The sequence below is a fragment of the Mobula hypostoma genome, chromosome 12, assembly GCF_963921235.1.
Source record: "Mobula hypostoma chromosome 12, sMobHyp1.1, whole genome shotgun sequence".
Lineage (NCBI taxonomy): Eukaryota > Metazoa > Chordata > Chondrichthyes > Myliobatiformes > Myliobatidae > Mobula > Mobula hypostoma.
This window is the reverse complement of record NC_086108.1, coordinates 44,700,692-44,724,543: the sequence shown is the minus strand read 5'-3', so window position 1 is coordinate 44,724,543 and position 23,852 is coordinate 44,700,692. Positions and strand designations below refer to the sequence as shown.

The window sequence follows — 23,852 nt, the reverse complement described above, 5'->3', positions numbered from 1 at the left end:
TTGGTAAAAGAAAGGAGACATGGTTTCATGAACTGTCTAGAGGTCTTGGTCACGTTTTTTTGCTGGCACCATCTTCCAGTATTACTAATTGGCCAATGGAATGTATTTACTTTTTCCTTGAAGTTATAAGTCTTTGTAGATGCTTCCTAGCTTACTCTTGCACCACCCTCTTGAGTGAAGAAGTTCCTCTTAAATATTTCCTTTCACCATTAACCTATGATCTCTAGTTCTTGTCTCCCCCAACCTTGGGGAAATTATCCTAGTACAGGGATGGCAAACCTGTGGCACGCAGGTCTAAGATGGCATGTGAAAAAAAATATTGTCGCAACATCGCATGAAGAGAGTCCCGTTTTAAAACACCACCCCTAGTAAAAAATGATACATAATGATTCTTTACTCAGAATGAAACATTTTTTAAAAAAATGTCTCACGCTGTCTTGGTGCCAGTTACAGTTGTGAGAACATGTGATGTTGAATGATACATTCTGAAATCTTCACAGACTTGGTGTACATATCAGTATTCGGATAGTAAAAGGTTTGGTCAATTTACATTGGTTTTGCTCTGCTTATATTTTTTTCTTCTGTCGTTTCTCAGTGAATTCTAGATTTTCAGTGATAGTAACAGTAAAGGTTTAGTGTCTCCATGAATATTTATTTTTCAATTGTCTTCTTATAAGATTAATATTAATGCTTTTTGAAAACCCATTTAAAATTTTTCCTTTATTATACTTTTAACAGTAAAACAAAAATAAGCAACAGGATTTCCTTAAAGTCTATAATTACTGTTGCAAATTCACTAATAAGTGATTATTTCTGCTCAAAATCACCATGGCACATGGGATAATTTGTTTTAGAAGATTATTGCCAATTTGGATATATGCCGTCAAAAAGGTTTACCACACCTGCCCTAAAGCTTCTAGAGAGGCGGTAAGGTAGCAAGGCGGTTAGCACAACACTTTATAGTACAGGCTACCCGGATTCAATTTCTGCCACTGCCTGTAAAGTGTTTATACTTACCGTGTGGGTTTCCTCCTACAGATGTACCAGTTGGTAGGTTAATTGGTCATTGTAAACTGTTCCATGATTAGGCTAGGATTAAATCTTAGTGTGGCTCAGAGGGCCTATTCTGCACTGTATCTCAGTAAACAAACAAACTCAGGGTGGGGAGGAAATCATGCAAAATGTGTGGGCTTAAGCAGTAAATGTCAATGTCAGCAGGCTGATTTGTGAATGGTCTTGCAACAGTGGCAGTTGCTCTGATTGCAACTAATTCTCAAACAGCATCTGCTGGAGTGCTATTCTATCTGACCAATTAGTTCACTTGTTTTATAAAATAACTTGCAATTCTCTTTGCTTTACAATATTTATAATTAAATTCTCCTTTTTTTTAAAAAAAAAGACGGGATGAATAAATTCATCAGTTTAGGCACTGATGGGTTTTCAAATACAGTGCAAATCAAGGACTCCTTCAAAATGCAGTTTCACAGAAAACCTAATCAGGATCTCTCTGGAGAGACAGCTACGTGTTCCACAATTGGACCCCGTAAGAGAGGACCCGACCGAACTTATGAGATTGATTGTTCCTCTCCTGTGAAATGCAAACATGCTGAGCTGACCTTGGATGACTGGGATTTACTGAACTGTTACTGAAGAGGAAACTGAAACTTGTACAGAGCGAACTTCTAAAAGATTAAGGATTTTGGAAGATTCCTTCATTAGCAAAGCCCAGATAAGTGTTTTAAAACTTTTCAGCACTTGCCAGTCACCTGACTGAACTAGCAGTTTACGCTGTTTCTGAACATATTATTTCTCATCATTGAGTTAAATTTATTTGAATTGTATGGATAATGAAATAAAGCTTTTTTTAGGTTCTGCAAGTTAGATGTCGTCACAGTGTTTGATTTATTTTGAGAGTTCCTCTATTTGTCATTATCTGAAAAATGAGGGAGGTAGAAACATAGACAACACAGGCCCTTTTACCATAAAGCTATGCCGAACATGTCCTTACTTTAGAATTACCTAGGCTTATCCATAGCCCTCTATTTGTCTAAGCTCCATGTACCTATTCAGGAGCCACTTAAAAGACCCCATCATCTCTGCCTCCATCACCACTGCCGGCAGCCCATTCCATGCACTCACACCTCTGCATAAAAAAAACTTTACCCCTGACATCTCCTCTGTACCTACATCCAAGCACCTTAAAACTATGCCCTCTCATGCTAGCTATTTCAGCCCCGGGAAGAAGCCTCTGACTATCCACACAATCAATGCCCCTCATCATCTTGTACACCTCTATCAGGTCACCCCTCATCCTGCTGTTTCAAGGAGAAAAGGCAGAGTTCACTCAACCTATTCTCATAAGGCAAATTAAGTGTTTCCCAATATAGCATAGTACTGGTTGATGATTAAGTATTTAGTTCATTGCATGGTGATTTTATTTTCTGATACCTACTTTCTGTAGAAAATCTTTGGGTACCTGAGCAAGGAAATCTGTTTCTGTTTATAGAAATCTCAAGAACTGAATTTTCACAGTTCTGTAAATAGCTAAAGACTTGACATTTTTCAGAAACCCTCTGAGCCCATCTCCATCCCATCCTGTTACTGATATTTATTGAAGGCAAACCTCCAAAGGATGACCTGGCTAACCAAAGTGTCCTCTGAGTATTAGCAAATTAGGAGTCCGTCCTGACCTTAAATAATTTCATATCAGTGCATGAAATTTCATTTGCCTTTAAAGTTTACCTTAAGAATATTAGCTATAGAAAACTTGTTTTAATGTCATTGCAGTTTTTGTGCTACCTTTATAAAAGGTAGTTTATTCATTTTCCAATATTATCATTTGATGGCAATTCCACTCTCCATCACACAAATTAGAATTTAGCTTCTTCTCCAGCGTAGGTTAAAAGTATTCATTGACTACTGCAAAGAAGAGGAAATACGATAACCAGAAAAGGGTGTACAAACCAATATTTATTTCTGAGCTGAAGAAAATCTTGTCCACAAAACCCATGAAGATAGTACTTTTGGATGAAAAACTACAAAAGCTTAAGTTTGATTACAATAAAGTAAAAATTTCACAGTAACTCAGCAAAAATTAGCTTGAGAAAAATGCCCTAAATGAACTCTGCCAAGCTGCAAAACAAAAGTTACAGATTTATCAATGAGTTACTGTTAAGTTAAACTGTTGAAGATTGTGACTCAGTATTTACATGATGCAAATGTGAGCATCTCTTGCCAAAAGCATGAAAAGTCATGATGCAGAGGGAGATCAATACATTAAGTTATAAATTTAACTGAAGTTTTAATCAATGTCCATTTCAACAGTTCAATAGGAAATGCATCATATTAAACATTACAAGCAAATACACTTAATCTGTACACCAGTGTGATTGAGAAGTTCAGCTGCTAATAAGATCGGACATTCTCAGAAATCGTTGTGCAACAAACAACTGTTTTATAGCTCATAACTTTCATAAAACAGTCCATACCCAAGATCAAGTTGAATTATTTATATCTAGGAATGTGATATCTTAAGTTTGAAAATTCACCTCAAGCAGACATTTGGCAAAGACCACCATTTCAAATTCCAGAACATAAGGGGATTCCAAGTTTAATCCTGACTAATTAAATTGTTGACTGGTCTAGGTTAACTTTAGTAGGCAAAGGTCCAGCCACTTCCTTTTCATCCTTGGATTTGATAACAATCAGTGATGACGACGGATATGAAGTTAGCTTCAATTCATTCATAAATTCCATGTCTCCATATATGCTCAGTTTCTGTAAAAGCCACACAAATGTTTAGAACTGTCACTCTCCTTGCAGACCTTCATATTTAAAATTCTCTTCTAGTGAATACAAGAGTGGTCATGAGGAATATTTGTAAATTCCTCCTTAATAAAGTGCCGTGGAATGATTTGTCAATTGTTGATATAAACTACAATCCATTTGCAGTACTGAATATCAAAATTTCTTTTAACAATATTGGATGTTGCAAACATTTTGTGTTAATGTTGCAATATTTGGTCACTGTCAGTTCAAAATGATCCTGGCATCCAGCGGCTTTGTCAAACTGGCTGAGCAATTAAATAGCAGAGTACAGGTGACCCAGTACATTATTTACAAAACAATCAAATCTTATGCATTAAAGAACAATGTTTTAATTGCACTGTTGATACACAAAACCTCAATATAAAATCTTCAGAACAAATTAGGAAGATAGAAATAAAAAAATCCTTCCAAATTTATTGTTAAGACATTCAATTCTGTGCTGAATTCAACATTCCCCCTCAAATGTGTGTTTATCCAAGCTACAGGACAAACTTCAGCTACTGCATTATGATTGCATTCAATGAAACTGCCAAGTTGTATTTGCAGTGTATCAAATTATAAACTCTTTTACATATTATTGTATCCTCTTTAATGCAAAATACCTCCTCTGTTCAGCCGGTATCTCCTTTTCTATTATGCTATGTCTTAGTTTGGAGAAAATTAGAAATCGAACCTTTGAACCTTTATTTGATTTTGAGAAAAGATGGGGTTCATTTGCTCGTTATTATCATTTGAGTTAATTGACAGATTTCCTCCACAATCCAATTGTAAATTTTTGGTATATATTTTTTTTCTTGCTGGCGGTTTGATGTTTATCTTTAGCTTTTTGTATGACGCATGGCTCTGGGGTTATATACCTAATGGGGTATTTCTTCCCCACTTTTTCTGCTTAATAGGGTTTTTTATTATCACCAACATTTTTCAATCTTTAAAATTTTTTTCCTTGAGACATTGTAAGTGTTGCTTACTTCGATGTACTCGTTATTTTTGAATAATACAATAATAAAAGATTTGAAAAGAAAAAGAAAATTATAAACTGAAGGTAATACTCTTGGGGGGGGCTGAAAATTAAGATATACAAGTGTATAAAGAAATAAAGCACTTAGCAAGTAATGAGCATATATTAACTTTAGACTCAAGCTAAAGACAAACTGTCAAATTGAGTTTAGGGATCAATTCTTGGGATACAACATAGAGCATGATACATTTCAACAAGAAAGAAAATTTTGAGTAAAGGACCCACTATCTGCAGTTAACTAAAAGAAAAACATCATTCTACAAAGTCAAAATGACAGGACAGTTGGACAATGTGTGACGAAAAACCAAGTTATCAGAAGATTGATACTGATGAGAGAGATAAGGGAGACAATGGAGAAGCGTTCAAAATGTTAACGAGAGAGGAGAGAGAGGTAACGGAAAAGAAACACAATTAAGAGTATTGACAGACTGGTTGCTTTGAACCTGAACTGTTTGAAGTTTGATGGACAGGCAATACCCCAGCAGGGGAATAAAAAGAACAGGTTCGCTAAGGCAAGACACACCACGAGATCACGAGATAATGAGACCCTGGAAGTGCAGTGTGCCCCACAAGTTGTTGGGAGTTTGGAGGTCTGGTCGGGGGAACCGACCATAGACGCACAGGGTGAAAAGGTACGATCGGCGGGAACCTAGTGTGCCTGGGTGCCGGGTTCACCGCAGAAGAACGGTCGTATCCGGAACGGAGGGGTCACAGTCGGTGACCACAGAAGACATAAAAGGGTTCACTCGAAAGCTAACTGCGAAGAACAAAGGTCTGTTTGAATCAGAATTTGCATATCATCCTCTCTCACTCTATCCAACAGCACAACAGCGATTACTGCAAACTGTACTCAGCTGAACTGAACTCTGCGTCACTTGAGACTGATCATTTTACCCCTAGACTGCGATAGAGATTGATTGATTCCTATTATCCTAGTTCTGTGTACATGTGTGTTTTATCATTGCTAACCTGTTGCATTTATATCCTTACGATTAGAGTACTGTGTTACTTATTTCTTTAATAAAACTTTCTTCGTTCCAGTAATCCAGACTCCAACTAAGTGGTCCATTTCTGTTGGTTTGGCAACCCAGTTACGGGGTATGTAACAAATGAAAAAACGAGGATTTAAAAAAAGGAAACAGACTATTAAATAAAAATAGTAACGGCTCCTATAGATATTTTAAATGCTAAAGTAAATGTTGGTATTATAGAGTCAGGTGAATTAATAATAGAAAAGGAGATACCAGCTGAACGGAGGAGGTATTTTGCATTAAAGAGGATACAATAATATGTAAAAGATACCCAAGGACATTGGGAAGGAGGAATTCAGAAAACTGTCATGGCACTTAACACACAGGTTTTGGGCTAACAGATTTCTGGTTCCCAATGGACTTCATCCAGGGTTCTTAAAAAAAAGGATTGATTTAATTTCCATAGTTTCCCAGTTTTGTGGAAGGGTACATTAAATTAGAAAACAGCAAATTTAAATTATTTATTCATAAGATAGAGACAAAACAGGAAACTACAGGTCAGTTGGTATAACATCTGTCATTGAGGAAATGGTAAGACTATTAATAAAAACTTATCACAGGCACATAAAGTAATCTAGCAAAGTTGTGATTTCATAAGAGGATCATATTTTACCAAATGGGGCTCTTCGATATCATAACATGTTGTGAATTAAGGGGAACCAGTAGATGGAGTATAAATGCAAACAACAGGAATTCTGCAGATGCTGGAAATTCAAGCAACATACATCAAAGTTGCTGGTGAACGCAGCAGGCCAAGCAGCATCTATAGGAAGAGGCGCAGTCGACGTTTCAGGCCGAGACCCTTCGTCAGGACTAACTGTCCTGACGAAGGGTCTCAGCCTGAAACGTCGACTGCGCCTCTTCCTATAGATGCTGCTTGGCCTGCTGCGTTCACCAGCAACTTTGATGTATGTTGCAGTAGATGGAGTATACGTATTTCCAGAAGGAAATGATATATGTGCCACATTGAAGGTTACTGTCGAAAATATAAGCTCATAGCTTAGGAGGAAATGGTAAGCGTAAATTGGCTTTTTTTTTGGCAAGGTGAAAGTGTGATGTAGGATAGGATTCAGTTCTGGATCCTCAAAATTTTCTAATTTATATATACACAACTTGGATGAAGACACCAAAAGGTGTAGTTGCTAAAGTTAGTGATAACACAAAAATAAGTATGGAATTGTGAAGATGTTATAGGTGGCTACAGAGGGATATAGATTTGATAACTGGCAAATTAAGCCATTTGGACTACCCCCAGAGATAATCCCACCTTCTCTCATACTGAAATTAGTATGTATTTGTTTCTTTCCCAATTCTGACAAAAATCTGGACCCAAAGCATTACCAGATTCTTCTTTAAATGCAAACAGGAATTCTGCAGATGCTGGAAATTCAAGCAACACACATCAAAGTTGCTGGTGAACGCAGCAGGCCAGGGAGCATCTGTAGGAAGAAGTGCAGTCGACGTTTCAGGCCGAGACCCTTCGTCAGGACTAACTGAAGGAAGAGTGAGTAAGGAATTTGAAAGTTGGAGGGGGAGGGGGAGATTCAAAATGATAGGAGGAGGGGGAGGGATAGAGCCGAGAGCTGGACAGGTGATAGGCAAAAGGGGATACGAGAGGATCATGGGACAGGAGGTCCGGGAAGAAAGACAAGTGGGGGTTGACCCAGAGGATGGGCAAGAGGTATATTCAGAGGGACAGAGGGAGAAAAAGGAGAGTGAGAGAAAGAATGTGTGCATAAAAATAAGTAACAGATGGGGTACGAGGGGGAGGTGGGGCCTTAGCGGAAGTTAGAGAAGTCAATGTTCAGACCATCAGGTTGGAGGCTACCCAGACGGAATATAAGGTGTTGTTCCTCCAACCTGAGTGTGGCTTCATCTTTACAGTAGAGGAGGCTGTGGATAGACATGTCAGAATGGGAATGGGATGTGGAATTAAAATGTGTGGCCACTGGGAGATCCTGCTTTCTCTGGCGGACAGAGCGTAGATGTTCAGCAAAGCGGTCTCCCAGTCTGCGTCGGGTCTCACCAATATATAAAAGGCCACATCGAGAGCACCGGATGCAGTAGATCACCCCAGTCGACTCACAGGTGAAGTGTTGCCTCACCTGGAAGGACTGTTTGGGGCCCTGAATGGTGGTAAGGGAGGAAGTGTAAGGGCATGTGTAGCACTTGTTCCGCTTACACGGATATGCCTGCCTTTTTGTTGGGTTTGTGGAACAATCAATGTTCCGTGCCTATTCTGGTATCTGTCCCCCACTTTTCCTTTGCTACATCGACGACTGCATTGGCGCTGCTTCCTGCACGCATGCAGAACTCGTTGACTTTATTAACTTTGCCTCCAACTTTCACCCTGCCCTCAAGTTTACCTGGTCCATTTCCGACACCTCCCTCCCCTTTCTAGATCTTCCTGTCTCTGGAGACAGCTTATCCACTGATGTCTACTATAAGCCTACTGACTCTCACAGCTATCTGGACTATTCCTCTTCTCACCCTGTCTCTTGCAAAAACGCCATCCCCTTCTCGCAATTCCTCCGTCTCCGCCGCATCTGCTCTCAGGATGAGGCTTTTCTTTCTAGGACGAGGGAGATGTCTTCCTTTTTTAAAGAAAGGGGCTTCCCTTCCTCCACCATCAACTCTGCTCTCAAACGCATCTCCCCCATTTCACACACATCTGCTCTCACTCCATCCTCCCGCCACCCCACTAGGAATAGGGTTCCCCTGGTCCTCACCTACCACCCCACCAGCCTCCGGGTCCAACATATTATTCTCCGTAACTTCCGCCACCTCCAACGGGATCCCACCACTAAGCACATCTTTCCCTCCCCCTCTCTGCATTCCGCAGGGATCGCTCCCTACGCAACTCCCTTGTCCATTCGTCCCCCCCATCCCTCCCCACTGATCTCCCTCCTGGCACTTACCTGTGTAAGCGGAACAAGTGCTACACATGCCCTTACACTTCCTCCCTTACCACCATTCAGGGCCCCAAACAGTCCTTCCAGGTGAGGCAACACTTCACCTGTGAGTCGACTGGGGTGATCTACTGCGTCCGGTGCTCTCGATGTGGCCTTTTATATATTGGCGAGACCCGACGCAGACTGGGAGACCGCTTTGCTGAACATCTACGCTCTGTCCGCCAGAGAAAGCAGGATCTCCCAGTGGCCACACATTTTAATTCCACATCCCATTCCCATTCTGACATGTCTATACACGGCCTCCTCTACTGTAAAGATGAAGCCACACTCAGGTTGGAGGAACAACACCTTATATTCCGTCTGGGTAGCCTCCAACCTGATGGTCTGAACATCGACTTCTCTAACTTCCGCTAAGGCCCCACCTCCCCCTCGTACCCCATCTGTTACTTATTTTTATGCACACATTCTTTCTCTCACTCTCCTTTTTCTCCCTCTGAATATACCTCTTGCCCATCCTCTGGGTCCCCCCCCCTTGTCTTTCTTCCCAGACCTCCTGTCCCATGATCCTCTCGTATCCCCTTTTGCCTATCACCTGTCCAGCTCTTGGCTCCATCCCTCCCCCTCCTGTCTTCTCCTATCATTTTGGATCCCCCCCTCCCCCTCCGACTTTCAAATCCCTTACTCACTCTTCCTTCAGTTAGTCCTGACGAAGGGTCTTGGCCTGAAACGTCGACTGCACCTCTTCCTACAGATGCTGCCTGGCCTGCTGCGTTCACCAGCAACTTTGATGTGTGTTACCAGATTCTTCTTGTACACATGGTGTTTTACCTGCTGAATGTTTCTAGCATTTTCTTTTTGTTGCAGAGGCCCATTCTAAGTGATGTAAATGGATATGAACTGCCCTGAATTTTCTCCAGTGTGTTTGTAGTATAATTCCATGCTATTGCCCATTATAAATCCCCTAGAGGCTTTCACTATCCAGTATGAACTGAAAATTCAAAGATATGATAAAAGGAAATCAGTGCCCATAGAACTGTTACAACAGGATTTTGACCAGGTAATTATGACCAAGTGAATGGCACACGGTATTGAGTTTTTACAATTGTAGAAATGCATACGTTTTAAAAACATGGAAGTTTACAACTTTACAACACTCTTGCATCAATGATGGTAAAGTCAGTATGCAGTAAATGTTTCATACATTTGACAATTCACAGACAAGGAAACAGAAGGTAGTAAATGGATGTACATTATGTGAAGCCAATGAACAAACAACAGATACATGGCTCCAAATACTACTTTGAGACCTTGGCTAGTTGTTTGTAAACAATTTAAATGGTAAACCTCTAGCTTACCACATTCAATTTGCAGCTACAGTACTTTCATGAAATGGTGGAATTAGAAAGTTAGTCTTACCTCTGCTGGAATGTGCTGCTCCACAGCTGTAGCAGCAGTAGCACAACAGATCCATAGGAGCACCAACACAGAAAGAACCAGAGTGGTAGTTAAGATCCAACGAGGAATCCCTGCATTCCTGAAATAAACCATTTAATGTCCAGTAATCCTGCATGTTACAAATCATTAGCACTTCTATAGGTTACTGAAAATGGGACTGTAAATTTCTTCCGCTCTTCATTCAGTCAATCCTCCCACCATTCACCATTTCAACTGCAGGCATCTACACAAGTTTTTAACCAATGATTTTTCAAGAACATCCTTAACAGATCCTGCTTGCCTTCCCTTGGACGACAACCCAGTGTCCGATTTTGCGTAATGGGAGTGTAAAAGTTTGTATACCACATGGAATCAAAACTTGTTGCTTATTAGAAGAAAATTGTTACAAATTTTGAAGCAAAATAAATTCACGTAACATAGTCAACAATCAAAAAACTCCATTTCAACAATGTTGTAATTAGTTCTATGCTTACAAAATTCTGCCCACCCCACCCAATCCCCATAGGGCATTATGTTCTAGTTTTTGCTGCTCACCTAACCAACTAGTTCTGATTCAAAAGCGCAATACCAGCAGTCTCCTCATAGAAGAATTTAACATCTACTTCTTTCCCATAAAGAGAAACAGAAAGCAATCCCAGTAAATCAAGTGCAGTAACAGATAAGCCTCAATATTTAACATCACAAGGAATTTGAACCATTCTTCCAATTAAATGGACCTCGGTAGATCCATATTTAATAAGTACCAGCCTCAATTCTAACTCTTAAAACTCCAATCCAGCAAAATTAAGCGAGACTTAGTGCAGCATTAGTGCCAGATTAAATGTAGTTAACTTATCAACTTTAAGAGTCAAAGTAACTGGAAGAAACCACATACAATTTCAAAGGAATGCAGAAATAGTTGCGAACGTCCGGCTTATGCATAGCCCTTAGACGCGATCAAGTGTTTGAGAGACAAATAGTATAAATTTGCTGACTGCTGCAGGGATCTTCCCAGCTGCATAACTGACTTGTGAACTGTTCACAGGAACGGAACCCTGCCAAAGTGTGGGGACAACCTGCATCTTTAAAACCAATATAATTTCCCATTTTCATCATACTTAGTTGCTGCTGTAGGACTGTTGACAAAAATCAACACGAGTGTAATTACTTCGAATGTACACCTTATTCCCAAAAGCAAATGGCAACACTGTGTATAAACCACCCCCCCCCCAAAAAATAATAACGTACAACACAACACAAAACGTGCACGGCAAACTTAACCTTTTTAACAGTCTGGGTGAATTCTGCCTGATGAAATTAAGGAGTCCCTACACACACACACTCGCAGAATTCACCATAGCAGACAAAGTCAAACGAGCAGGGGCCCGCAAAGCTCGGCCAAACCTACGCCTGCCTTCATGGGCAGGTGCCGGATAGGAAGAAGAGTCAATGTCGGAAGGTCTGGAGATGGGAGGCTGGCCCATCCGCAGGGACTGTGCCACTTCCACTGGAGAGTCTACGGCCAAATGGGCAGGCTTGAGATGATCCACAGAAACACCATCCTGGATACCTCCAAAGTCCAGCGTAAAACACTTATCCCCTGCATTCAACACGCGGAACGAGACATCATGAGGCAGCCGCAGGGGACCCCAATGGCCATCATGATGCACAAACATATTTTGCCTCCTTTAGGCTTTACTACATCATGGGCACCAGAGCGAAAGTTTTGACACTGTCCATAAAAGCCAACCGCTGCTGCGAAGACCATGGGACCGCAGATGTTGGGAAAAACTCCCGGCGCCTGTAGGAGTTGCCTGGTAACTAGCTCTGCAGAAGAGGACTGAAGGTCTGCCCAGGGGTTGTTCTTAGGCCCAGCATGACTCATGGCAGTCTTCCCATCTAACAACCATCACTGAGGCATACATGAAGAGCGGCTTTCATTGAACAGTGGAACCGCTCGCACAGATTGTTGGCCTGACGGTGATAAGCCATGGTCCAGTGCAGTTTGACCCCCAGACCACAAGCAATTGCACACCATAGGTTGGACATAAACTGCACCCCTCGGTCAGAAGAGATACCTGACGGGATGCTGAACGATGAGCCAACAAATGCTCGCACCACCTCCGCAGCTGAAATGGTCAACAGTGGCACTGCCTCGGCCACTGTGTGGTCCTATCAACGATGGTGAGGAGGTGAGCAAACCCGCAGGATGGGGGCAACGGGACAACCAAATCCACATTCACATGGTCGAAACACCGCTCAGAGACTGCCAAAGGGGCCTTGGCGTGTCGATGCACTTTCGGGCATTGACATGCCAAAGAAGCGCTAGCCCAGCCCCTGGCGCTCTTTGTAAGCCCATGCCACACAAACTTTTCTGTCACCAGTTTCTGCAATGCCCTCCGGCCCGGGTGAGAAAGCCCATGGACCACATCGGAAACGCGCTGCCACGAGCTCGCTTGCACAACCAGCCTGGGTTGCCCCATTGACGCACCACACAGTAGTGAAATGCCGCTCTCACCGAAAGCAGCATCCAACAATTTCAACCGTGTCTTGCGAACGCAGCACCTGCACGCTCGGGTCCAAATCCTGGCCTGCTGCCATCTGAGTGTAGTCCATACCCAAATGGACAGCACCAGTGAAGGACTGGGAAAGGCAGTCAGCCACGAGGTTATGCTTCTCCGTGACCTGCTGGATGTCCGTGGTGAACTCCGAAATAAAAGAAAGATGGCGCTGTTGTCGAGCAAACAAAGGTTCAGAGACCTTAGCCATAGTGAATGTTAGGGTCTTATGATCCACAAAAGCCGTAAATGGATGGGCCTCTAGGGGAAAATGGAAATGCTGCACAGCCAAGTACAGGCCGAGAAGCTCACAGTCAAACGTGCTGTACTTGCTCTCACAGGGTCGAAGCTGATGCCTAAAAAAGGAGAGAAGCTGCCAAATGCCGTTGACCAACTGCTGATGCAGCGTGATGACCATGCAGACAGACGTGTTTGGGAGGGGGTGCACCAGCAGCGTTGCATTAGACAATGCCTGCTTAGTGTACAGGAACACCCTAGACCTGTCCTCCATCCAGTTCACAACATGCTTGGCCGCTTTGCCCCTTAAGAGTTCATTGGCTATATTTAAGAGGGAGTTTGATATGGCCCTTGTGGCTACGAGGATCAGGGGGTATGGAGGGAAGGCTGGGCCAGGGTTCTGAGTTGGATGATCAGCCATGATCATAATAAATGGCGGTGCAGGCTCGAAGGGCCGAATGGTCTACTCCTGCACCTATTTTCTATGTTTCTAAGAGCCCTGTAGAGTGGGTGCATGAGCTGAGCCACTTTGGGGACAAAACAGTGATTGAAGTTCACCATGCCCAAAAACTCCTGCAGGACCTTAATGGTGACTGACCAAGGGAAGCGCTTAATGGCCTCAACTTTAGCCAGCAAGGGAACTGTCCTTGCTGCATTGACACGGTGTCCAAGGACAGTCCAAACTGGCAATTTGCCAGGTTGACAGTAAGACCATGCTGACTAAAGCATTCAAAAAGGGTTCTCAAGTGTAAGAGATGTTCGTCCCTAGAAGAGCTGGCTACCAAAATGTCATCTAGGTAAATAAACAGGAATGGCAAATCCCTGAGAACACTGTCCATGAGGCACTGAAAGGTTTGGGCCGCGTTCTTCAGCCTGAATGGCATTCGGAGGAACTCAAACAAACCAAATGGTGTAATAACAGCAGTCTTAGGAATGTCAGCCGGATAGACAGGGATCTGGTGATAACTGTGAATGAGATCCACTTTTGAGACAATAATTTTCTCTGCCAGGTAGGCAGAGAAATCCTAGGTGTGCAGGATCGGGTATCGGTCAGGGGTTGTGGCGTTGTTGAGGCGGTAGTAATTGTCACATGAACGCCACCCACCCGCATCCCCCCTGGTTTTCACGCACAAAGGGGAAGCCCAGGGACTGCTGGAACGCCTGACAATGCCCAGGCGCTCCACGGCATCAAACTCAGCCTTGGTGATGGCTGGTTTCTCCGGGTCAAGGCATCTGGCACAGGTGCAAGTGGACGGGCTGGTGGTGAGGATATGGTGCTCCACTCCATGTTCAGCGGTGGTGGGGGTGAAGGTGGGCTCTGTCAGGTCTGGGAACTCAGCAAGGTGGTGGAGCGGAAGCGGAAAGGGTGCTGGACAAATCTGAAGTGCTGGTGGCACTGAGTGTGCTGGAGAGGGAGTAGAAAGTCTCTGCATTGAAACGAAAAGGCTGTTGGCGCAGAGGAAGTTGGCCCCCAGCAGAGGTGTAGACACTGCCAACACAAAGTTCCAGCATAACTTCTGCCCGCCGAAGCACACTATCTGCCGCTTACCAAAAATCCGGATGGCACTGCAGTTCACAGCCTCGAGAGATGGTCCATATTCTCCAGTTTGTATGTCCAATTTAGATGTGGGCAGGACGCTCACCTGAGCGCCCGTGTCACAGAGGATATGGCTCCCAGGAACAGAGTTTGTAATGAACAACAAACCGCCCACAGCAGCTAACGGGTGCCAGTCGTTCCGATTTCCAACTCCTTGAACCCATAGGGTGGGCGGCACTTCTTAGCTCTCAGCCCAAACCTCACAGGGCAGGAGACCGTTGTTGAGCCACGGCGATTGTCTCATGTTCAGGTGGCAGTGAGGCGGTGAAGTCGTCCAGCCACAAGGTCGCACAGGCCCTCTTGGTGACGGAAAATACCTTGTCTGCCTCTCTCACTAGAGCCCAGAGGTCTTTGAGGGGAGAGCCAGCCATAGCCGACCGCACCTCACCTGGTAGTTGTTGCAGGAAAAGCTCTCTGAAGATGAAACACGGCTTATGTCCACCAAAGAGGGACAACAAGTGGTCCATCAACTCCGAAGGCTTGGAGTCGCCTAAGCTAGACAGTGAGAGGATCCAATGGGCGCGCTCAGACTCGGAAAGTTTGCAAGTCTCTAGAAGGAGTTGCTTTAAGAATCTTGTACCTGACAACTTCTGAAGGGTGCTGTGGAACGCTCATTACCCTAGTAGCCGTTGAGCTGTCTAACGCTGCGACAATTTCATGTCGTCTTGTGAAAATCTCTGCCCTGAGGACTGGGCCCCTGATTGAGCAAACCAAATGGCGGCATGTTCTTGCCAGAATTCAGGGAGTTTCAGAGCAACGGCGTTTGCAATCATGATTGTAAAATGAGCAAAATCACTCTGGAATCATCCAGAGAAGCACTAGGGTCACCAGTGTAGGAGTGTCGATAAAAATCGACAAGTGTAATTACTTCTAATGTACAAGCAAAAAAGCAAACAAATGGCAATGTTGTATTTAAGAAAAAAACCTGCCCCAAAACGTAATAACGTACAACGTAATATACATGGCGAACTTAACCCTTAACAGTCTGGGTGAATTCTGCCTAAAGAAATTGAGGAGTCCCTACACTGCATACCATCACTGAAATACACAAAGTCAACAAATTTCATAACACATGCTGGTGATATTAAATCTGATTTTGAAATTGCATCACCAGTTCTGATACTTAATTGATTTCAGGAAAATCAAGAACTTGGTATGTTTAAAATAAGTGAAGATCAACCTATCAAAGGGAAAACAAATTATTTTTTTAATCGCTCATTTTGTAATGTGACAGGGGCACAAGCAATTTATTTGAACTGACAACCAGCAATTCAGCTGCATTAAATAATGGAAAATATTATCCCTATGACTGCTGCAGCAACGAGTGCTGCTCAGAATATACAAGATCAAATGCAGTGGTATAAAATACACACGTTTGATACCTCAATGTTCAATGTACTTGTTAAACTTGCTATCCATTGCAGTCAGGTCAATCTAAACATCACTACTTAGCAAAGTTAAAATGCTGGAACATCTGCAATGAACACTTCAAATTTAACCAAACTTATAAGCTATTGCTATTTGATTGTCTGCAACTTTTACCTTATATATTCTGGTTTTAGTTATACAAAATGGATAGAGTTTTAAGCAGTTTAGCAGTTCTAAGCAGGAGGACTGAATTAACACCCAGGTTTTTAAGCCTCTCAGCCTGGATGGCTGGACATTGCTACAATCAGTGCTGGCATCTCTGGACTGAGGAAATCATTTGAAACTAACTCAATTCCAGTCTGAGAAGCACCTTGTATGAAGGGATCACTATACAAGTTGTTAATGTTACTCTGCATTCAAACAATACAAATGAAATCTTAGTGAAATACAGTCAAAACTTATCTAACTGCTTATATGAGAGAATCCATTATCATCCAGTATGTAACTACAGAATTATTTTAACTGGACTACTCTACATCCTTACAAGTTTGCAACTTACTGCATCAAATAAATATTCTGCCTGGAGTCAAAATTTCAAAATATCTACCTTGACAAACATTCCAAGACACTCTGATTTTCCTGTTCACGGCCCTCTTTCAAATACAAACCACTCCCAGGCTCCCTTCTGAAAGCTTTACGAGTGTCATCGTAAAGAGCCTTAGATATGTGATCTGTTGATAAGAGCAAGAGAAATTTTAGAGACGGGCCTGCCTCAAGTTCTGTTACTAATATTGTTACTATAAACCTCACAGAACTAATTCTCATGGGCTGAAGACATTAAAACAAAGCAAATAGCTTTGTTTTAGTAAGTTCTGATGGTGGTATGAAGTGTGTGAGCCAAACTGAGGGAAGATGATCCCATAAGTACAAGAGTGAACAAGACAAAATTCTGAAAAATTGCAGTTTCAAACATAACGAGGATGAAGTTAAATAGAAAAATATACAGAAAAATTATTTTTTCATGAATTTTAAAGATTGGAGTAATTAGGCATTGGAAAAGCAACACCTACTGTACACGAATGCAAGGTGTAGAATTTAGTGTATTAGGAAAAAGGATCCCCATTTCAAAGCTATCACAGTAAGTGGCATTCATATTTAATGAGAACTCCAAGATTATTTTATGAGTTATTGACCAAAAACATGGGTTTTAAGGAGAAAAAGTTCATAAGGTATCATATTCCACCATATGGCTATGGACATGGACAGCAGAAGGCACGATGCTGAAATGGGGGAAACAAGTAATCCAAAATTATTTTTAATGACAGTTTGAAGATTTATAAGCCGAAGGAAATTTCAGAAAAAAAGCTGCAGGGTTGAAGTTTGAGGTGAGAGTGTTGGCAATAAGGTGGATTTCAACAAGGATGTGAATTTTAAACTTTAAAGAACTTAAATCCAACACGTCAATAAGGGAAAAAAACAATAAGCAAAAATATTTTATTGGCAGGCTGAATAGGATGAAACTTATTTCTCCTTAAACAACTGATGTACAATGTTACTGGAAAAGGACAGGATCATAATATACTCGCAATTAGTCAAGCAAAACAAATTAATTAAGGATAACAGACATAAAAAATAGGAAAATCTATATTACGCACTAATAAATATGTAAGTACTATGAGAGTTTGAATGAAAAATTTTGCAAATCAGACTTGAGCATCATCAGGAAACATTTCACCATTCTAAACTCCTGCTTTATTAACAGGCTGAGTAGCCAAAAAATGTGCCATGGTAAATTCCACATCCCATCATGTACAAGCATTAGTCCACAAATTAAGGACTGGTTACCTGAGAGTGCCTGAGATGTCTCTTTAACATAGTCTGTTTGCAGCTCAAGTTGTGGAATCATGAATCGCACATCTGGTTCAGACTTAAAGGAAACAGAAAAGCAAAAGGAATAGAAAGTAAATATAAATAATTTTGTACTATAAAAACCAATATGAAAGATGAGCAAAAATATTAACGATTTTAGTGATCAATTTTTTCCCTATATTTTCTCTCTGTAGTCACTCTTTTATCTCCTAATTATTAGGATTGTTTATCATTTTTAGTTTTAACTTAGTTTGCACAAAACACAAAATTGTTTTACTTTTTCTAGGTTTTTCTTTCTGCCCAATTTTTTTCCTAGAGGCCTACTTTAAAGCAAATCGCACTTGCATCTAAATGCGTCATGCGCCAAGCTAGATTCAAATTGTGCAAATGACATCAATGTGAAAAAAATCCAGTTACAAAACTTATATTTCATAGATTTTCAGACGAATTAAGAGGACTCTCTTCCCCTCCTCTTTTAATCCTCCAGTTTTATTTGTTCACATATGTATATGTAAATCAGCCACTCAGCCCTTGTCTGTTACCTAATTAATAACATGAAACCTAACTGGATTGTAACCTCAAATCTACATTCCAGCAGGCAACCCTTCCACCACTATGCTCGCTCAACAAGAATCTACCTACATTCCTCAAAGTATTCAAATACTCGGCTTCCAACATTCCTTTGCACTCCAAGGCTCTCAACTAGCCTCAATTATCTTAAATGGGTAATGCATTATTTTTAAATAGCAACTTCTCAATTTAGCATCTCCCATGAAAGGAAATATTTTCACCATATCTATCACAAAATCCCTGAAGATTTTGTACTTTAATCAAGTCCCTTTCACTCTTCCAGACTCCAAACACAAATTTCATTTTTCAGCCTTTTGTCTTATAGGACAATCTGTCCTTTAGTGCCCAGTGCATCTTCTCACCTAAACATGTTTTTATAAACACTGTTCCCAAATAAAAGATCAATACTGTACACAATTCTCCAGAGGTTTCACCAATGCCCCATATGCTGAAGTATAATCTCCCTACTTACATATTCATTCCATTAGCTTTACCAACAATCTATTGAAAATCATGCCCTAGGTATAATATATATTGTTGCATTAGATTCTGAATCAACAATATAGAAACAGGAATTGGATGATTGGGAATATCTAATTAGGGGAGTAGGGGAGTCTAGGACAAGAGGGCACGACTTCAGGATTGAAGGATGTCCATTTAGAACTGAGATGCGGAGAAATTACTTTAGTCACAGGGTGGTAAATCTGTGGATTTGTTGCCACGAGCAGCTGTGGAGGCCAAGTCATCGGGTGTATTTAAGGCAGCGATAGATAGGTTCTTGATTAGCCAGGGCATCAAAGGGCATGGAGTGAAGGCAGGGGAGTGAGGATGACTGGAAGAATTGGATCAGCCCATGATTGAATGGCGGAGAAGATTTGATGGGATGAAAGGCCTACTTCTGTTCCTATATCTTATGGTATTAATATAAATTTTAAAAAGGTGAGGTCCCAGCCCTGAACACCAAACAGAAAGGGATTCAAACACGAGGAAATCTGCAGATGCTAGAAATTCAAGCAACACACACTGGGATGGCAGGTCTTTCATATGAAGAAAGACTGGATGAACTGGGCTTGTACTCGTTGGAATTTAGAAGATTGAGGGGGGATCTGATTGAAACGTATAAGATCCTAAAGGGATTGGACAGGCTAGATGCGGGAAGATTGTTCCCGATGTTGGGGAGGTCTAGAACGAGGGGTCACAGTTTGAGGATAGAGGGGAAGCCTTTTAGGACCGAGGTTAGGAAAAACTTCTTCACACAGAGAGTGGTGAATCTGTGGAATTCTCTGCCACAGCAAACTGTTGAGGCCAGTTCATTAGCTATGTTTAAAAGGAAGTTAGATATGGCCCTTGTGGCTACAGGGGTCACGGGGTATGGAGGGAAGGCTGGGTTCTGAGTTGGATGATCAGCCATGATCATAATAAATGGCGGTGCAGGCTCGAAGGGCCGAATGGCCTACTCCTGCACCTATTTTCTATGTTTCTATGTTTCTAAAATGCTGGTGGAACGCAGCAGGCCAGACAGCATCCACAGGAAGAAGCACAATTGACGTTTCGGGGTAAGACCCTTCGCCGAGAAGGATTCATTTATGCTTGTGCTGTTTCCTGCTTTCCAGCTATTCTTCTATCCACACCATTTGGATATAACATAACTAGAACATTTTTACCCTTCAGGAAACAAGTATTACTCCAGCAGTTCCCCTGTATCCAAATTTGGTGAAGAAATAAAACAAGAACTTTTCCTCAACCACACAGCAAATGCACTCTCCTTTGACGATGAAAACAAAACAATTGTAAAAAGACAAAAGACAACAAAATCACTGACAAGAGAACAACAATGAATCTTAGTAAAAAAAAAGAAAACTTGATTTGTAGTCCAGGACTACAAATACTTGGGAACTCACCTGGAGAATAAACTGGACTGCACTAAAAATACAGGGGCTCTGTACAATCACAAACAAGAGAAAATCTGCAGATGCTAGAAATCCAAGCAACACACAAAATGCTGGAGGAACTCAGAAGGCCAGGCAGCATCGATGGAAAAAAGTACCGTTGATGTTTTGGGCCGAAACCCTTCAGCAGGACCCTCCTGCTAAAGGGTCTTGGCCCGAAACATCAACTGCACTGTTTTCCATAGATGCTACCTGGCTTGTTGAGTTCCTCCAGCATTTTGTGTGGATTGCCTGGGGCTCTGTACAAGAAGGGACAAAGCCAACTGTACCTCCTGAGGAGGCTCCAGCCATTCAACATCTGCAGTACTATGCTGCAGATGTTCTACGACTCAGTGGTGGCCAGCATTCTATTCTACACTGTAGTCTGCTGGGGCAGCAGGGTGAGAGCAGCTGACACCAATAAGATCGATAAGCTTGTCAGGAAGGCTGGTTCTGTTCTGGGGGCAGAACTAGATTCCCCGGTGGTTGTGTCTGAGAGAAGGACGCTGCAGAAGCTACGGAGCATTATGGACAATCCCTCTCACCCCCTCCATGATATACTGGACAAAGGCGCACCTTTAGTAACAGACTGATTCCACCAAGGTACACCACTGAACGCCACAGGAGATCCTCTTTCTCTCTGTGGCTATAAGGTTCTACAACTCCTCCTCCTTAAGTATGTAAGTATATGGTTTCTTTGCACATCTGTACTTTGCACTATTACTTTTTAAATGCACATTTTGTATTTTTTTTGGTACCTCAATGCTTACATCGTGTATTTTAAAGTATATATTTCTTACTGAGCATCCTTGCAACAATAAATTTCTTCAGGATAAATAAAGTTTTATCTTATCTTATTTAAAGTCATTGGCCTCCTTTTGGTTGCTGGTAGTACCCGTTAGGATCATTTAGCCTTTATGTGTGCCCCACATTTAGTTACAGAAAGTGCCGAATATGCAATATTGTTACCTGAAATACAACTACTTTGCCATCATCAGTTTGCAGGTAGAAGGTCCATGAAGTGAAAAAGCTCTGAGCAGAATTCATTAAGTCACTGCAGAAAGCTGTCATTATGCTGATTGGGTAAACAAAGTGGATTTTGGGCACCATAGACATGAGCTGTAGAAAAGGGAGGATAATTATCATCCAAAATATAACCTGGTAATTCCCTAAACACAAATTAAAATGGAACAATGCTTTACAGTGAGCACGTTAATAATTCCCAATTGCTGTCACGCAATATGACTGACGTAACATGATTTTTTCTCTCTATCTGCTAAACTGTACACTACAATTCAAAACCAAAAATTCTCAGGTCTTCCATTATGGGGAAAAAAAAGCAACAGAAATTCTCTTACTGGGTCTACGATGCTTTCCTAGTTCTCTCTTCATAGCCTTGAATATTGCCTTTTCCTTATTCCTTCAATTTATTTAAAAAAGAGTTGTGTTCTCCCCCCCTCCCCCCCTCCACCGAGTGACACTGCAACAGCTTTCTTCCCCTTTAGCTGTTAATTTTCTATGAGATTGTAGCCTGGAAAGTCAGACCACATTTACTCTAGTGCTATCAATACCTACCACACAGTAACAAAAGAATGATCACTTTGTACCTAAGTAACCAGAAGAAATTCCGTACAACAGGTCGAGAAGTTGAAAACGATGTCTACAGTTATGTTGTGTTTCTGAGTTAACAGGTTTACTCCTTTGTTCCTGCCTTACCTGTTTCTGTCTCTGTTCAGCAAACGGCAGTTGGTTTTCACATCCTAGGTTGCAAGCATATTGCTCATCTTGCTGTTTATACGCTTCAACACAGGCTAAGAAGGAATAAATAAAAAAGAACATTTCTAATGTATCAAAAATCAGATTTATATCAATCTCATACACAGCAAAGTTTTATCTCCAGAGCAGTCAATGAGACAGCCACGGAGCTCTTGAAGCCACAAACTTCGGGATTGTGTGACACAAGATAGGGTACTGGCAGTTATAGTTCAGCGGTTGATACCCGAAGCAATTCCAGCTGAAGAATTAAACAATATCATACTGTACTGTGCAAAATCTTATGCACCACAGATTTTTTTAATATGAATTTTGTTGTAGATGTTTATATTTTGCCTTCTGCATTACTTTATCAGTAGAAAAGAGCAAGAGATTTCCAAACATTCAATTTCCAAAAAAAATTAATGTCAGAGAAATTTCTGTATTTCATTAAAAAAAGTCACATACTAACTTTTCAAATAAAGACTCGATTATTTTCTAGGTATATAGCCCTGTGCGTGATTAAACAAAGATAGCGAACAGGTACTAATGATCAATGGCATAATGAGTTTGATAAACTTAACTGATTAACTGAAACAGAAACTAGTCTAGAAGGAATCAAACTGGGTGAAGGACAACCAACTAAAAGGTGAGGATGTGATAGGTGTGACAATTTAACCTTCAACCATGGCAAGAGTGAGCATAGCAACAAGACACAAGGTGGTCATCCAACATCAGCAAGGTCTCTCCCAAGCAGAAATTTTGCAGCCGGCAGGAGTTTCAAGATGTGCTGTCCAAGCTCTTCTGAAGAAACATGGAAGAAAAAGGCAAGGTTGAGGATCAGAAATGCAGTGATCAGCCATGAAAGTGTACTGGACAAGAGACACATCAAGCAACACACACAAAATGCTGGTGGAACGCAGCAGGCCAGACAACATCCATAGGAAGAAGCACAGTTGATGTTTCGGGCTGAGACCCTTCGTCAGGACTAACTGAAAGGAGAGATAGTAAGAGATTTGAAAGTGGGGGGGGGAGGGGGAGATCCAAAATGATAGGAGAAGACAGGAGGGGGAGGGATGGAGCTAAACAGTTGATTGGCAAAAGGGATATGAGAGGATCATGGGATGGGAGGCCTGGGGAGAAAGAAAGGGGGAGGGGAGCACCAGAGGAAGATGGAGAGCAGGCAAGGAGTTATTGTGAGAGGGACAGAGAGAGAGAACAGAGAGCGTGAGAGAGAAAGAAAGAAAGAAAAAAGGGAAAATTTTTCCTTTTTTTCCTCTGTCCCTCTCACAATAACAATAATAGCAGCAAGTGCTCTGGTCTGACGAGCCAAAATTTGAAATTTTTGGATGAAACAGGAAGTAGTTTGTCTGTAGAACAGCTGGAGAGTGCAACATGGATGAGTGTCTTCAGCCAACAGTGAAGCACGGCAGAGGTTCCCTGCAGGTTTGGGGGTGTATTTCTGCAAATGGAGTTGGTGATCTGGTCAGAATTAATAGAATCTTCACTGCTGAGAAGTACAAGCAGATTCTCATCCATCACACAATACCATCAGTCCCAATTTCATTCTGCAGCAGAACAATGACCCCAAACACATGACCAAGGTAATAAAGTACTATCTTCAGCAAAAAGAACAAGGAGTTCTGAAACAGATAGTATAGCCTTTACAGAGACTTGATCGCAACATCTTTGATGCTGTCTGGGATTACCTGGAGAGACAGAAACAAGTGAGACAGCCAAAGTCTGCGGA

The 23,852-nt window shown here is 41.7% G+C and overlaps 2 protein-coding genes across 3 annotated transcripts in view; one reads left to right on the top strand and one right to left on the bottom strand.

Moving 5' to 3' along the window:
* The window catches only part of lrrc42 (leucine rich repeat containing 42), a 40,706-nt gene extending 38,797 nt beyond the window's left edge, over window positions 1–1,909 (top strand). For both annotated transcript variants that reach the window (XM_063063958.1, XM_063063957.1), the window contains one exon: window positions 1,400–1,909. In XM_063063958.1, the coding sequence (XP_062920028.1) occupies window positions 1,400–1,650 (251 nt within the window). In that variant the 3' untranslated portion in view covers window positions 1,651–1,909. The remainder of the gene's footprint in view (window positions 1–1,399) is intronic.
* Window positions 1,910–2,932: 1,023 nt separating this feature from the next.
* tmem59 (transmembrane protein 59) overlaps window positions 2,933–23,852 on the bottom strand; it is a 48,945-nt gene continuing 28,025 nt past the window's right edge. Inside the window, exons 3-8 of the mRNA XM_063063956.1 lie at window positions 22,067–22,161; window positions 21,320–21,469; window positions 17,829–17,910; window positions 16,591–16,714; window positions 10,206–10,323; window positions 2,933–3,777 (exon numbers count right to left, since the gene is read on the bottom strand). Of these exons, the coding sequence (XP_062920026.1) occupies window positions 3,625–3,777; window positions 10,206–10,323; window positions 16,591–16,714; window positions 17,829–17,910; window positions 21,320–21,469; window positions 22,067–22,161 (722 nt within the window). The 3' untranslated portion in view covers window positions 2,933–3,624. The remainder of the gene's footprint in view (window positions 3,778–10,205; window positions 10,324–16,590; window positions 16,715–17,828; window positions 17,911–21,319; window positions 21,470–22,066; window positions 22,162–23,852) is intronic.